The 17,159-nt window shown below is 54.3% G+C and overlaps 1 protein-coding gene across 22 annotated transcripts in view; it reads right to left on the bottom strand.

Annotated features, from left to right (window-relative positions):
• Window positions 1-17,159, bottom strand: part of RALGPS1 (Ral GEF with PH domain and SH3 binding motif 1) — a 287,326-nt gene that overhangs the window by 32,747 nt on the left and 237,420 nt on the right. For all 22 annotated transcript variants that reach the window (XM_049710721.1, XM_049710726.1, XM_049710727.1 and 19 more), the window contains one exon: window positions 13,521-13,588. In XM_049710721.1, the coding sequence (XP_049566678.1) occupies window positions 13,521-13,588 (68 nt within the window). The remainder of the gene's footprint in view (window positions 1-13,520; window positions 13,589-17,159) is intronic.

The following is a 17,159-nucleotide window of genomic DNA, read 5'->3' as shown; positions in this document are numbered from 1 at the left end:
TCACAGAAGCATATGCTAAGTTGGAAGAGCAAGTTGCAAAAGAATGTTTATGTGGATGGCATGATGCCCTTTATGTAAAATTTTAAAAACATACCCGAAAATGGTATATATGTTTGTATATACCTGTAGTAAAACACAAAAATTTACAAAGGATAACACAAACTGTATCAGAACAGTAGACACCTCCATAGGGAAGAAAGGGAAAGGATGGGGTGAGAGGGACTTCTGCTCTATCTGTAATTAATTAGGAAAATATAAAGAAAGTATGGCAAAATGTTAACTTCTGTTAAACATGGGTGGGAGGTACAATGGGTATTCTCTATGTATAAATGTTTCGTCATTTAAAATGAGCATACTTGAAAAATGAGTGGACGCCCCTTCTGTGCCAGGCACTGTGCTAAGGGGCTGTATTGGACTCCAGATCCGTCCTTCTCCACCCTGTGCCATGAACTGGGGGCTGCACTACGGGGCCTAGGTCAGTGGGCACCCTTCCATCTGGCTCATGGTCAGCTCAGAATGATGGGGAGCCCGGGCCAGAGACAGGGGAAGGGAGGACAGCGAGGCTAGGGCACGGCTTCCTGCAGCTCTCTCCTGTGGTCACCCCTGAGAGGTGCGGTCTCCAGGCCCCCCTGCTCTGGTTTTGGTAACCGCTGCCTCCCTGCACCCTTGCAGGCCTATGGGCGGTTATAGTGCCCCACTGTTTCTAGCCGGGGGAGCTGGGCTGTGCCTTGGGCTTCCCGACACCCTCGTTCTGACACTCTCCTCTGATCACCCCATTTGAGCGTCATCTGTGTCTGCTACAGCCCTGCAATGCCTTCACATTTAACCCACACAACACCCCCTGAGGTCCATTATTAGCCTTGGTTCACAAATGGGGAAGCAGAAGCTCAGGAGGTTAAGCCTCGAGGACAGGGGGCTGGTTGTCGTGGAATCCGGGTCAAGTCTAGGCCTTGTGAATGCACAGAGGGGGCACCTGGGACCACCTGCCCAGCACCTTTGCCAGAAATCGCCCCTCTCCCGATGGGGGTCACAGGGGAGCCAACCCCAGACCAGCGCCACTGTGGCCCTGCCCCTGACCTCGGCTTGGGGGAGACACCTTCCCCAGGATTTTCAGATTTGGGCCAGGAAAATGTCTGAGGACAATCTCTCTTTGGGATGGGAAATAAAACCTAGATACGGTGGATGGCCATGTTTCCCTGCCTGTGGAGCAGGCGGGTGGGTCTACGGAGAGAGGCTCACGGTTAAGGCAAAAAGCGAGGTGGAAGGGAGTCCCAGTGGCCCCTGGCCTTCCCTGGCCTGGCTGCTCAGCCTCCCAGCCAGAGTCTGCCTCTGTTGTCTGCAGCCCAAAGAACCTTCTCGAGGAGGCCCCACCACATCACGCCGCCTCTCGGCCAGGTGGCAGGAGAGGGTGCTGCCAAAGCAGCTCCAGGTCTTTGCTCAAAACCCATCAACCTCCTCTGTTAGCAGGAGTGTCCTTGCTCAAAACTTGCCAACACCCCCGACTCTAGCAGCAGTGAACATAAATCTTTAAGTTAAAGGGTCCACAGATGATAAAGGAAGCTACACACACACACACACACACACACACACACACACACACATACACACACACACACACACAAAGAAAAAAACCACATGGAACCAGCTGGGACGAAGATGGCACGAAGCTGACTTCCAACAGACCCCGAGTCTCATTATATGTTGATCTGACTACATTAGCACATTAAATGATACATCTACTGGTGGCCGGGACTGGACATTAAGGACCAAAGAAGGATAAAAAGGGGGTGGCACCCCACTCCCTCGAAAAAGCCCCGTCCCTTCCCCGGCAGACGAATGCATCCGTCTCCCCATCATTAGCCTCACTCCTCCTCCCTTTGTCTTTACTCTTTAAAATTAATTGATCTGTGAATTTAGTTCCTGCTTCTCCATTCCTTGGCCACTGAATAAAGCTTGTGCTGTGTTGATCTCAGCTTCTGTTTCGTCATTTGCCCATTGGGACCCAAATGGAAAAAATAACCCTCCTCTGCTGAGACAGAGAGCTCAGGCTAAGGCTCCAGCAGGGTCCACACGACATAATTCGGTAACAAGAGGGGGTGCTGCCTGAGGTACCACCAATTCCATCCTGCATATGGCATCTCAAGAACGGGGCTCTGACAGACCAACCCATAATAATGAAGTCAGAGAGTCGTGGCCTGGACTTCACCAACCCTGGGAGGGTCCATGGGAGCCAGCGAGGACTGTGGCTAAGCTTCGTGTATGTGTGCATTTTCCTGTGAGGGGTTCCACGCCGCCATCAGCTTCTTCGAGGTTGTCATTCTTAACCAGGGCATGTTTGTATCAGAAGCATCTGGAGGGTGTGTGAGAAATGGAGTTTCTTGGGCCCATTCCAGGAGGGTCTGATTCTGCTGGCCTAGGGGAGGTTTGGGGGCGCTGATCTCCAGGTGATTCTGACGGGCACCCAGTGAAGAACTTCTGCTCAAAGCGATGGAATGAAAACAAGTCCTGTCCCAGGTGAAACATCTCATGTAGCTGCTGCAGGGAGGAGAGGCAAGCATGGGAGCATCCGGCTTTGTTTCTGTTTTGCACACATTGCTCAATAAATGTATCCACGCGGAGGATGGAATGCGCCTTGTTTGTCAGCTGCCTGTACGTGGGATTACAGTCTCATTGCCTGAGTCACTCTGGCTCCCACCCCAGGTTCAGAAATTATGATAAAGGTCAGATCGCCTGGCTCCTCCTCGTGGTTTGAACTGGTGGTGTCGTAGTATTAAGAATGGTGATAACTGAATGCTAAGGGCCGGGGCCCCGTGCTGTGGGCGGGTCCTCCGAGGAGGGCTGATTTGCAGGTAAGAGAGCCAGGGCTTCTATATCTACCATGCGCAGGACCTGGGCCCAGGGCTACACCACTGTGCTGGTCGTGGCGAGTGGGGCCCACGTGGCGGGGGAGGAGCTCTAGCAGTTCAAAGGTCAGGCATTAGTGGAAACCTGGGAAGAAGGAACACGGTGACACACCTGAGGTGATCTGATAAGCAGGAGGCACTTCCTGAAGGCAACATGCGATGGATAAGGTCCAACTGCTACTCCCGAGGAAGGGAAGGTGAAGGAGACTGACATCTATCATGCAGCAACTGTGTGCCAGGCTTGTGTAAACACTTCAGTGTCTGAATTCGATGACTCCTGTGCAGTTGATACTTTGGCTATCCTCGGCCTCGTGTCGGAGGCACACCAGGTCACGTGGCAGAGGCATGCTGGGTTTGCTCCTTTAACCGGCCGTGTGTGCAGCAAGAGCTCTTCTGGGAACTTCCTCAGCCTCTGCTCATTCCTGATCCACTCCCTTCCCCACCTGTCTCCGGTGGTTCCTGCATCCTGGCTCTGACCCCCAGTTCTGGCTCTCCCAAGCCTCCGGACTCACCCTTGGTTTCTCCCACTCAGCTCCTGACTCTCCCTCCAGGCCGAGGCCCAGATCCGCCCCCCTCTTCTCCCTGCTTTGGACAGGAGGCATGCCTGGCCTCAGATGCCCCTCCAGCCAGCTGAGGGAAGGGTTGGGGGGCGGGGGGTGGGGCGCAAGCAGAAGAGGCTGTGATCTCCCTAGGCCCAGGCTCCACGCTGAGGCTGCTCAGACTGCCCTGGGTCTCAGACACTCCCATCCCTGCATTGCGGACCAACAGCCCGGGTTTGACGCCGAAGCAGAAGAATTTCCATTCAGCTGGGACCTAGGGATGGAGGTGGCTTCTCTGACCGTTAAGTAACACTCTGCTACTGAAAGGCCTCACGTTCCTGCCCCAAGGCCTGGGGGGGGCCACCACGTGACAGCACCAGGGACACGTGTCTTCTGGGACCGGTTCTGAGCGGGGGGCTGGCAAGTTTGTTTTTCCCTGTCCTTGGGGCGGGGGCAGTGATAATGAGCCTGGCCCTGGCCTGGCTTAGCAGAGTGTGGTCCCCACTGCCCAGCCCGATATGGCACGGACAGTTGGAAAAACTGACCACGCGGCTTGACTATCTCAGAAGATTGCTCTATTTTTCCTCTGCAAAATTTTTCCATGAATAATCTTTAAGTGGCTGTTTCTTTAGCAGTTTTATTGGAACATATGAGAACTGACAGTCACTGGGGAACGAGATATCATGAAAGAAATCTGGTTTTCATTACATTTCTCTCAAGAAACTGACATGCTGCCCAACAGACCACTCATTGACTGGAAGAGAAAAGAGCACAGGGCCCTCTAATAGTGGCTTTGGAGTGGACGGGATTAAGGATGATGAATGGCGACAGCAAAGAACGTGGAATCCAGAGGCAGACAGGCCTGGGCTCCCACTGGTATCTGCCACCTCCCGGCTGAGTGACCTTGGGCGAGTCACTCGTACCTCTGAGCCTGAATTCTGCATCTGCAAGATGGGGGCAGTGGTCTGGCCTGGCAGGTTGCCTGTGAGGAGGAAACGACACAGCAGCCTCCCGCCTTCCTCAACAACCCCCGGGCCAGGTGCGGTACGGCCACTCTGAATTAGAGCTGATGTTCTGCCTTCATGCAGTTACACTCAAGTGGGGGCAGAGACAAGCAACCAGATAACTACACCCAGGAAAGACACATGCTTGGATAGGAAAAAAATAAATAAATACGGTGATAGCAAGAACTATTCAATACATCAATTGAATAACTACCACGACCATAATGGTGGTGGTGGTGGTGGTGACGGCTGACATTCATCGAGCACCTACGAGGTTCCAGATGCTGTGCTCAGTGTTCTGTACACAGGATCTGATGCAGGCTTCACAGTAACACTGCCTCGCACGCCCTGTGGGCATCTCAACGGTGTGGGACCTGCGGTCGGAAGGGTCGGGCGAGGGGCTGCTGAGCAGTGGAGCCATGATCAGGGCACCTGAGAACACAGGAAGGTCAGAGAGGACCCGGAGGGTCAGACCTCCAGACTGGCGCAGGAGTTCCAGCAGGGGCAGCCGTACAGGCAGAAGGAACCCACGACAACAGACACAGGACCTACTCGAGAAACTGCAGAGAGCCAGCCAGGCTGAAGAGCTGAGGGTGGCGAGAGAGAGAGAGAGAGAGAGAGAGAGAGAGAGAGAGAGAGAGAGAGAGAGAGAGAGAGTGTGTGTGTGTGTGTGTGTGTGTGTGTGTGTGTGTGTGTGTGTGTCAGCGGGGGGGCGGGCCCAGAGGGGCCTAGAGCTCAATGAGGGGAAGGCGTGGAGATTTTTAGGAGAGGGGGTGATATGCTCAGATTTGCACCCTAGAAATCTCACTCTGGTCAAGACCACAGGCTGGGAAGGAGATGGGAACCACAGGTGTCTAGGAGGTGGACCGGCTGAGTGGCATGAGGGGGATTCGGGGGTAACCATCAGTGGAGGCTAGTGCCTCACCAAGGAGGGAGCAGGCTGTGGGGGCCGATGAGAAGCTCAGTTTGGGACTGATGTCTGCGGGCCACTGGGTAGATGGGTGAAGTGCTCGGGAGATACGGCAGCTGCGGACAGGTGTGCAGGACTTGTCAGCACAGGGGTGTGTGGAGCCCCGGGAGTGGGCAAGACATCCAGGCTGTAAGTTCAGTGGGAAGGGGGAAGGCCTGGGACAGAAGGCGGGAAACCAGTGTTTGTGGGAGGAGAAGAGAAAGGCTAAGAAGGAACATGTGTGAAACCAGGATCGACAGAACAGATATTTGAGAAAATGATCATTTTAAATTCACAAAGAAAGTGATCTCGTGCTTCGTCCATATTCTAAACGAAGACGGCTCAGAAGTGTTGCACGATTCTGACTGCAGCAGCCCCTGGTCTCAGCTGTCATGTCCTCCTCTCAGAGGTGGCCTTGGCCGGCCAGCCAGCACCAGGAGTCTGCCAGGAGCCAGGGGCCTCTTCTAACCATCAGCATGGACCACAGCAGACAAGCCCAGAGCACCCCAGAAACGACCTCCTGTTCATCCTGTACGTTTCTCTTGGGAGGCAAAGAACTGCTGGTCTTCTCCCACCCTCAGGGGTGAAATTAGACACGGGCGAGGGCTTTCATTGAGATGCAGGGCCCAGCGCTTCACAGAATTCAGGTCCCTGAGTTCTCACAAAGAGGGCGGCAACCCCATCCTCCTGGGCACGTGTGGCCTGTGCCTGGCCTTCTCGGCGCCCATCCATCCATCTGTGTGTGATCTCCTGCTGACCGTCCATCCCCACCCCCGCCCGACACCAGCCCCGGGAGGAAGGGACCGTGTCCCCAGTGCCCAGTGCAGGCCTGGGCGAGCAGTCGGAGCGCCAGCCAAGTGTGCCGAATGGCCCAGCGCCGTGCCCACAGCTGCAGAGAAGCCGGCTCTGCGGAGGAGGACACGTGGCTGGGATAGGGAGCCTCGTTCCCACGGGTTCCAGCGGCATCAGAGCGGCCCTGTCCCGGGTCAGCACTGCCCGATATAAGCACCCTGGCAGCCCTGCCGCCGCTCTCGGGGCTGTGCTCCAAGTCTCACACATTCGAAATTAATGGGAGGCAGCTGTGTCGGAGGGAAACGACTCAATCTGGAATCACAAGACTTGCATTCCAGTCCAGCCTCTGCCTGGGCTGAGCTGGGAGCCCGTGGTCCAGCCTGCTCAGGCTCCGAGCCTCCGCGTCGTCCCTGGAGACCAGGATGACAACTGGCACGGTCCGGAGCCACCGAGCACCGCCCTGAGCGTCTGGGGTGCAGCGCCCACCTTCGCCCGATTCCAAGGGGCTCTGTGTCTTTTGGGTTCTTTCCTGCGTGGGCTGAGAGCCCTGTTCTCAGGCCGGGGCCCTCCCTGGGTCTGCCAGAGCCCTGCGGCCCTCCAGGGCCCGGGGGCCCCTCTGCACAGAAAGTCTGTTTGTGTTGAAAGCCTTCTCTGGCCAGGTTTCATGGTGGAGCCTGGGAGCCGGTGACTTTTACATTCACACGCGTTCTTTGTTTCTCATACATGTAGCTCTTACAGGTCCTTATTGTGAGCCAGGCTCTATCTCACACTCACTCAGTTTGCCCCAGTTCATTTCCTTCTGAAAAATGGCATCTGATCACCCTTCAACTGCGGTGAGGCCCAGACGCTTTCTCCTCAGAGCCAGAGGCCCAGGTCCCCAGACCCCCGCAGGCAGCAGGTTTAAGTCTTGGCTCATCTGCTTGACCTTGACGCTAACAGGCTACTAAGATGGGAGACTCCAGGGACAAGTAGGTGTGAACTCCAGGGTGAACTGGCTCCCTGGCTCTTGAGCCCCTCACTAGGAGCCCCTACCCACTCTGAGAATATAAGAGGGTGTGTGGGGGGGGGTCCTTGTCCCTCACTCGTGCAGTGCTCTCTCACTCTCCTCAACCACAGTGAGGGGTCTCCAGGCCACTTGAGGAGCTTGCTCTATGTCCCCCAGCAGCTGGGAAACCCAGGGCACTCCCAGTGCCTCACTCAGGCCTGGCCCACATGGCTGCAGCCAGAGGACAGTGGTGGCCACACTAGGGTTAGCTGTGCTCACAGGTCCATCAGTACCAGGACAGGTACGGCCTCCCATGGACCAAGGTGGTCCCTGTGAGGAGAGCTGGCGTGGAGCTGAAGGCTTGAGGGGATACCAAGCAGCAAGAAGCTGGTGGCGGGCACAGACCGAGGGGCCATGCAGTGGCCCCTGGAATAAATCTTCATCTGCCTGGGCCAAGGGACCGCTGGAATCTCTACAAAACCCATGAGAGGAAGAAGCATCTGGAGTCGGCACTGTGCCCGCACCGTTCTTGGCACCCAGACCCTGCAGTCTGCAAGCCGAGGAAGGTGGAGACCCTGCAGTTAGCAAGCCGAGGAAGGTGGAGAAACGCCCAGGGAGGGAGAGCGGCCAACACCCCTGCTCTCTCATCACAGGTAGTCAGGCCCCAGCTGGGGCGAGGGAAGGAGAGTTAATGCCAAAGCAGGTTTGGAGTTCCACTCTTACATGGAACCAGCCTTCTAAGGACCACGTTGGGACAGCCTGCGACTCCCAAGTGTCTGTGGGAAAGTCACAGATGTGCCAAGGTTGTCACCAGAAGCAGGGTGCTTCCTGCCCTGCACAGATGATGGGGACAGAGCCCAGAGTGCTCTGGGGCCCTCAGGTGCATCCTGCTTCTTACACGTGTTGGGTACAGGTGACAACCAGTCCAGAACCCTGGGCTCAGCAACTGGCTCTGCCCCTTCCTCCAGGCATAAGATGGGGGGTGAGGGCATGCACCCCAGCACCTTCACCTATAGGATGGGGACGATATTGCACACACACGCCCCCCCACCTCACAGGGTAGGTGTGAGGCTCACCAAGCGGGCGCGTGGGATGGGCTTAGAACAGTGCCTGGCAGAGAGCACACCCTCAGTACGTGTTAGCTGCCGTTACTATTACGATTACTATTATTATCTCTGCACCCCTGTTTCCCTACCATGAACCAAGTGGAGAGGTCTGCCTGCCCTCTCCTTGGGCCTGGCAGGCCTTTGTAGGCTGCCTTAACCTACAGGGTGCGGCAAAAGCAAGGCTATGTGACTTCCGAGGTGGGTCACACAGACGCCATGATGCTTTGGGGACATCCGCTTTCGGGGAGCAATGCCATGCAAGAGTTATGAGACTGCCACGCGGCAGGGGAGCCCAGGCCACACGGGAGGCCACATGTATGTTCGTGTTCTGCCCCAGATAACCAGCCAGCACCACGCATGTCCAGATGGTTCCAGCCCCCAGCATCAAGTCCCTCTCAGCCTTCAAGTCTTTCCAACTGAGACCCCAGATATCGTGGAGCAGAATTTGGACAGGCTGTTTCCTGTCCAGATTCCTGACCTGCAAATCTATGCATAGAATAAAATGGTTGCTTTGTGCCGCTAGGTCCTGGGCTGGCAGGTTACGCGGCCGTGGTACCTGGCGCGGCTGGTGAGTGGTGAGCTGGAGCTGAGGTGAGGGCACTCCAGCCCCCCGTCCAGTGCTCTGCTGGCTGTGTCACGCTGCCCCTCCATCCGGTCAGCATCAGAGCCTGCCCGCGAGGGCCAGGAGCTAACATTCCTTAGTGCTAAGCGCGTGCCAGGCCCTATCTAAGGGCTTTTCCGGCCCAGCCTCAGCCCTGTGAAGTAAGCCTACGTGAAGTATTTATTCCTATTCTCATTTCACCAGTAAGAAAACCGAGGCTCAGAGGGGCTACGCCAATTGCCCAAGGTCCCAGAGCTAGGAAGCGCGGGAGCCAGCCCTTGCGCTCGGGTCCGCCTGACTCCAAAGCAGGGCTGTTACCCGCTGAGCCATAGAACAAGGAAGATGGAAAGGTGTGTCGGAGAGCAGTCCTGAAGGAAACTTGCGGCCCAGGGTGAGATTTTCCATGGACTTGCTTTGCTGCCAAAGAATCTTCAGAGAAAACCTGTCAGTTGGTTCAGCCACGTGGAGGTGGGGCTCCCAAGATCTGGAAATGTCTTCACCGGTTCCAAGGCACACACAAACATCACTTGCCCTCTCTTGGGGTCAACGTTCTTTATGATTTTTGCTCTCCAGGAAAATATTAGTTCATTTATATAAACTAAACATTACATATGGGGGGGGAAATAGAAGACGTGGCGTTCCTGGCCTTTTTTCTCCGCAGACCAGAAACTGAGAAGGTTTCTCCACTTCCCTTCTCACAGTCTGTCCATCTGTCGGTACAGAGCTGCTGGCACAGCTGCTCCCCAGGGGTGGAGAGTGGGGCGCAGGGGCATCGCAGCGACGGAGTGCCCCCCTGTCCCCTCACGCCTTCTGATGCCTGCCTCCCCCAATAAGGCGTGAATGGAGCCCAGGAGGGCAGGTCTTCGCCGGGTTCCGCCGGGGCCTGGCTCACAGCCGACCCTGGCATGTGAAGCCTCGGGTAAACAGATGCCTCTTGGGGCCTTTCCTCGGCAGGTGTGGGGTGCCTGCTGGCTGGAAAGAGCCCAGAGCTGTAGGCCCGGCCCCCATCCCAGGGAGCCGAGGGAGGCTGCGTTCCTCCCATTCCTGGGCCTGCAAGAGGCACATTCCTGTCCCCGGATCTGGTCGGGCTCCTGCCACGCAGCCCAGTCTAATTGCCAGACGCAGAAGGCCTCCCTGGAGCTGCCCTCTGGCCCCGCCCCCCACGGGACCCCGCGGGTCCCCTCTGTCGTCTGAGGGTGGGAAGCCGGGACCACTGAGTGCGTCTGAAGCCTTCCAGACGCGCCCGGGCCCTCTGGTGATCAATGAAAACCTTAACATCCTGCTTCCAGGCTGGAGCCAGGGATTTGAAAAGTCAGTGCAGACGCTCCTGGGCGCCTGGGTCTGCCGGCCACACTGTGTGGAAACGCCGGCCTCAGCACTTTTCTGGGAGGAATGTGGAGTCAGCAGGCAGCCCGGGAACCAGGTGCCCACAGGGCCCCGCCAGGAGCCCAGAGACCAAGAGCCCCAGGTGCCGGGCTCTGGGAACCCCGGGCTGGTGGGGAAAGCAGACACAGAGGGACAAAGAAGCTGCAAGAGGGTATAACGCAAGGTGGGCAAACTCTGGAAAAGGCCAGGTAGTGAATGCTTTAGGCTTTGCAGGCCATGGGATCTCTGTCCCCACCTCAGCTCTGCTGTCGTAGAGAGCAAGCCGCCAACGTGCCCACGGCTGCGTGTGGCTGTGCTCCGATACAACCAGGGTGGGCTGCGTTAGGGCCGTGGTGTGCTCCTTGCCCACAGTGTAACAGGGGGCCTGACCTGGGGGGTGCGGGTGGGGCTGGGTGGAGGAAAGGCTTCCCTGGGGCCATGACATTTTGCTAAGACCTGAGGAGTGATTCAGGTGACAGAGGCAAAATCATAATATTGACAATAATATCATCATCCTAATAAAGTTACCCTTGATGAGTGTGTCCCATGAGTCAGGGACTTGCGAAGTGTTTTACACACACGTGACCTCAATACATTTGCACAGATCACTGTGGGAGGTATGATTATGCCCGCTTTACAGATGGAGAAATTGAGGCTTGGCAGGTATGTGGGCTGCTCTGTCTGACCCTTCAGATGCATTCTTCGCCCTGCTTGGTGCCTGTGGGAGGCTGACCCCCGAGAGGCATCTCTTGGCTCCCTCACCCAGGCCTCCAATTGGGTTTGGCCGATGGGAGGCTCTGGCAGCAGATGGGGTTGGAGGGCAGAGGAGAGAGAGGTCAGCGCATTTTTTTCTCCCCCCTCCTTCCTGCTTCACCCTCCGCTACCACAGCTCCTGCCAAGCTGACCGTCCTCTGTGACTCAGAGCTTGCCAGAGTGGGTAACGTTTTTCCCCACCAGGTCCTTCAGCCTAGAGGCGCTGGGGACCTCGCTATCCTTTGTGTGCAGTATTTATTCCTACTGCCATTTCACCTTCATTAAGTTTCTTCCGGTGAGTCATCCGGGGGCAATTCTGTTTCCTGCCAGGATTTTCTGACTGATGCTTGAGGTTAGCTAACTTGCTGGCTTCTGGTTTCACATGGCTAATACACAACAGAGCAGGTGGAGGTGATGGGGGATGGGATGGAAGGAGAGTCCAGCTGAACCTTGAGGAGGCTGGACCGGTGGCTGGGTCCCAGCTCCAGTACTGGTTTCCATCATAGGCAGGGGTCAAAAGTGAAAGCAGCTCTTCCTTTCCGGCCCCGGGCTCAGTGAGGGGTCCAGTCCTGCAGACCCCCAACTAGCAGTGTTAGTTTTCTGCGTCTGGCTCCTGTCTCCAACCTGGGGCACTGGGAGATGAATCTTCCAGCATGTCTGGAGGGTAGAAAGTGTGGTGGTGGGCACTTGTGAGCACCTGGGGAAGGCCAGAGATGTATGTGGTCATCCTGACAAGGTATATTACCCAGACAGGGTGCAGAGGCCTCTTATTCAAACTAATTTGGAGGAGACTCCGAAGGGCAGAACACTTCGTATTGGAGTCCACTCTCCGGCTCCGGAATTCTGGCATTCTCTCCTGAAGAAATAGTCTTGAGTGGCTAGAGTTTCCTATTGTTCCCTCTGTGGCCCTAAATGATTGCTTTAGAATCCTACTGCTACTTCCTACATCCCTCTGATGAAATCCCTGCCCCCCGTCCACCCCCTACCCAAGGTCAGGTGTAGCTGAGCGTCCGGAAGGAACACGGCCAACTGAGCGGGGGAAGGTTCTAGAACAGGGGCAGAGCTGAGAAGGCAGAGAAGGACCAGTGCCAGGAGCTTCCCTTCTGGTCACCTCTGCTGGTGGGTCATCTGCCACGTGTGGAAGGCAGTGGATGTGGGAGGAGACTGCAGAAGATATTTTCATATTAGGCTCATGGAACACTGTGAAAATCAAGCTCAGGCCAGCACTCTGACTATCTCTTGAGGTGTGGACAGCAGCACTCCCAAGCTGTGTGGATCAACCAGTGTCTCCCTCTGCTAAGTTACTGTGGGACACCCGACCACCACCCCAGGAGGGACTAGGGACAGGGTCCAACCTGCACAATGGAGCCAGGAGAGGCTGGGAAAGGTAAGGAGCCTAGAGAAAACCCTCAGGGCAGAGGCCTTGTTTGGGAGGGCTAGTGGCTAGTGGCTCTGCGGCCCTGGGCCAGCAGCACTGCTGCACTGGCCTGGCTCCAGAAAGGAGAAAGAGTGGCTTGAGACATCGACAGGCTGGGGGTGGCACGACACCAGGCGGCAGCCTGCGACAGCCGCCCCCTCACCAAACACTCACTGCCTGTCAGACTCTACACTGCGTGCCTTCTGAATATCATTTCCATTTTGACGTTCCAGCGACTCTGGGATGGACGACTTATTATCCCCATCTTATAGGTAAGGAAACTGAGGCCCAGAGGGCATGAAGTGGCTTGTCCAAGACTGCAGTGGCCTAGAACCCAGGTTGGTGTCACCCAAGCTCAAACCAGGAGGAGGAAGTACAGTCAGACCCCCGCCCCCAATCTGGTCCCTCCCCAGGCAGCAGCAGAGCTCAGTCCCAGTGACGAGAGTTGGCTGGAATACGGATAAAAGGAAACTCACAGACATGACTCTGAGGCAGCTAACACCGCGTGCACACGTGGGCAGAGGGCTTTACAGTGTGACCCTGCCCAGGTGGCACAGCCCTGCAAAGTGAGGGCTAGTATCACCTCCATCTTGTGGATGAGGCCAGTGAGCATCAGAGAGGTAAAGTGACAAAGCTGGAAACGGCATAGCTTGGATTTGACTTCAAAGCCTGGGCCCCTAATCTCTAGGGAACACTGTCAATATGTCAATAAAACTGATGCCCGAGGAAGGCGAGCCGTCTGTGTGTGGTGGGAAATACCCCAGGCATCCCGCACACCCTTCCGGGGCTTGTCAACCCGAGCCTGGCGGTGGGCCCAATGACAAGGGTCCAGGGGACCGGGAGAAGGTGCTGGGGTTTTCTCTATCCTGTGCATGCTCCCGGCTTGGGGTTCTGACCTTGCCTGTCTTAGGTCTCAGGCTCTTCCAGGGAGCCCCAGCCCAGAGGGGCCCCATGTGATCCGAAGCCTGGGCAGGCTGTAAGCAGGGACGCTGAGTCTGCCAGCCTGCAAACCGGACTCTGGCCTTTGGCTCTACAGGAAAGACCAACCCTGGCAGCCACGTTAGGGTTACTGGAGAGTCTGCCCCCACTTGAGGTGGCTACGATACCTGCAAGATCTTCCTTGGAAGAGACTAGTCTCGGGGAGCTGCTTCCTGGCTCAATTCTGAGAGACAGTCTGAAAACAAAGATTTTCAAAAGATTAGATGGGCTCTGGTGTGTCAGGGGGTGGGGAGCAGAAGCTAACATGTGCACGCTTGGAACTGAGAAGGTGGACTGCTGTTAAGGGCTATTAAAGTCACAGAACCCAGGAATACTCTGAGGTTGGCTCCAGCTCACAGCCACGTCCTTCCAGTGTCCCCAGGGGATTTCCATGACCAAAAGATAATGGTTAAGGAAGACACAGTAAACAGTGTAATCATGGCCCATCATCTGCCGGGCACAGATGGCACAGTCTTCATTCTCAAGACAACGCTATAAACTAGGAACACCATCCCCGTCTTGTAGAGGAAGAAACCGAGGAGCATCGAAGTCAAGCAGCTTCCCCAGGATTCACAGGGCTAACAGGTGGCCGAGCAGGGGACCAGGGCTGTCTGACCCCAAACCCCAAACCAGGGCGTTTAATCATTAGACTGCACTCTCTCTCAGATGCCCCCAGAGAGGCCTGACGCAATGGTTATTACTATTTTTTAAAAGCATCGATTAAGAACTTCTGGGTGAAAATGACAAGAGTGAAGCCGGCTGCCAGACTTCTCCCTCACCCAACAAAACGAACAAACAATTATAAAGGCTCAGGAGTGAAAGAACTCACCAGCTGCTGCTCAGCAAGGGAGGGGGTATAAACTGAACTTCAGAAACTCATAGCCAGGAAAAGAAAAAGTGGATCCTGGAGTCTAACCAAGAGTCCTAACTCGGTGCGGCTCCTATCCTGCCCTCTGAGACTTCTTGGTGGGTCTGAGCGGGAGGCCTTCCCTTTCCCTCTTCTGACTGGCTGCAGATTCTGGAGAGAAACGGATGGGCCAGATGGATAGTGTAGGGAATACTCTGATGGAAGCGAAGCCTCCATGGCGGTGTGTGTTGGGGGGATGATTCAAAACCTGAGGGTATCCTTTTCTGGAATGGGATACAGCCCGAAACTAGGTGGAGGAAACCCTGCTGTAGGCCTTTCAATAGAGCCGCTGTCTACAATAAAACAGACCGCTTGCTCTCTGCCTCCATGGAGCCTGAGCCCTGCGTCCCCCCGCCGGCTGCACGAGAGGGCAGAGACTGAGAAGCCCTGGGCCTCACGGCCCAGCAGGAGGCAAACCAGCCCCTCTCACACCGGGGAGCAGGGTCAGACGTCGCCTCCCTTCATGAGAGCCGTGGAATATCCAGATGGAGCCTCTCACATGGAAGCAAGATGAAAAGAAACGGTGTGGCAAACGCTACAAGTGTCCTCTCAGGAAAAAGGGAAAGAGGAAAGAAGAGAGCATTGTCCAGATTCCCCAGCCTAGAAGGCAGCCCCGAGGCACACGAGGAAATCCCCCACGTCCTTGAGAACTCGGGCTGAATAAAACAAAACCCGAAAAATGAGATGAGAACACAAATGGGTAAGATGAAAGGGGAGATTGGAAACCTAGGGGAACAAACAAATCAAGGACTGAAACAAGACAGGACCGGAGGGATACCGGAGTAGAAACAGACCATCCCAGTGACTGTCGGTGAAGAAGATGGAGATTATAGCCATTAGAAAGAAGCTGATGCATTTGGAAGGCAGAACATCCAACGTATGGATTCCTGGAACGCTGGAAAGAGAAAAGCCAAGAAGTGGCACAGAAGTAGTCAGAGATGGAAACCAAAAGAATTCCTCTGTCATGAATAAAGAGCATCCCTGTTCCAGGGAAATCTGGTACAGAACCCTCCACTCCGAGGCATTCCTCTTGTGAAGCTTCTGAACCTCAAGGAATTCTTCACCCACCAGGTAGACAAAACAAGTTGCTTATAAGAGGGAAAAAACAGACTGGCGTGAGATTTGTCTCATCCAGTGCCAGCAGGCAGTGGAGCAGCTCTGCGTGTCCTGAGGGAGGGAAGCAAAGGAGCCCAGCAAGTCAGATGCAAATGTTTTCATGAAAGAGATCGGAGGACTCTTTCGAAAGTGTAGGACTGCCGAAAAACGGACTTCATGACGAAACCCGGCTAAATAAGGGATTGATTTAAAATAAAGACTCCAGGACTGGAGAAGTGACAGGTGGTAAGAATTGAAAATGTTTCGAAACACGAAATAGTAGGAATTATGATTCCTGAACATGAGGTGTATGTTATAAACTTGGATGACGTAGAAATAAGAAGATAACTCACAAGGATTTGGAAGATGGTGCAGTGGAGGTGAAGGAGGGGGAGCTTGCTAATGATCTCATCTTTCATGACCAGAGTCAACGGACTCTGCTCACCATGGAAATCTAGTTAAAACGGAGCGTAGGCACTCCAACCTCTTCATGTTTTTCCTGACCTCTTTTGTTAATCTTAGAAGGCCCTTTTAGGAAATAATATCTCTTGTGGTGGAGAAATATTTATTTGAAGAGCAGCAATTCCTTATGTTTTATTTCAGTTCCTTTTTCTGGTTAAATTAAAGTAAATACTTTTAATTAAAAATAGCAAGTGTGGTATAATCCAATTTTAATAAATTCTATTCTTGCATCCATCCACCTATCCATCCTTCTCCATATATATATATATATATATATATATGTACTTTTATGCACAGAAAAATGTTCAAAATAATGTTCACTTGATGCCAACAGTCAGGCTTTCTAAGTGGTAGGAATTTGGGTAGTTTTTCTTAAATAAAATAAAATAGACTAAAGGCTGAGGAAAACAAAGCACTGGTTGGGCTCCTTGGCCCAACGTCTCCAAAGCAGGTCGGGGCAACATCATTAAGGTAAGAGCTAAGCCTGCGTCCTCTGGGGTGGGGACCAAGTCTCGGGGGGGTGAGTTGGGCGAGGGAGTGTGGGACGCTCAAGCAGAGTCACAAGCCCTGTGCGTCCCGTGTCACTCAGAGCCAGGGTCTTCCTGGGAAGGGACCCCCTCAGTGGTCTGGGCACGGGCGAGAACGCAGCCTTCCTCCCTGGGTTTGTCCACTTGGACCACAACAAAGGGCCTTTGTGAAATCCAAGCATTAGGTGCTGGGGGTGTTCAATGTCCTTCAGAACAGAAGGCGTTATTACTCACAACCAGCAGCTTGTCCAAGGATTATCTCATGGCCAGAAGTATTTATAGACCATTTTTCTCCTTAAAGGATATTAGTGTAAATGAAAAACTACTGTCTCCTTAACCGCATTATTGGCACATGAATGGAAAATATTACCCCCGATCCTAAGTGGGAATAATTTCAAACTCCGGGGTACTCTTTTCAGGAACAGCAAATGCTTTGTAAGTAAAAATGAGCAATTTGTGGCAAATGTAATTTTAATGGTAATCTCTGGCCTTTATTTATTGCTGTTATGATTATGTAACAGATCAAAATGTATTATATTCTATTTTAACAATATATTGTACAATAACAACTGAAGACATTATGTTTATGTTCCTAAAGATAGCCAATCATTAGAACCATGTGGGGAGCTTTGAAAAAATACAAATTTCCAGACCCTGTCCCCCACACACACACACACACCTGGATGGCCAGAAGGCTTCCTAGGTGTCTCTGATCCACAGCCAGGGCTGAGATCCACTCCTGCAGAGGTGGCAGGTGAAAAACCTTGAACAGCCAT

The sequence above is a fragment of the Orcinus orca genome, chromosome 6 (genome assembly GCF_937001465.1).
Source record: "Orcinus orca chromosome 6, mOrcOrc1.1, whole genome shotgun sequence".
Taxonomy (NCBI): domain Eukaryota; kingdom Metazoa; phylum Chordata; class Mammalia; order Artiodactyla; family Delphinidae; genus Orcinus; species Orcinus orca.
This window is presented reverse-complemented; position numbering and strand designations above follow the sequence as displayed.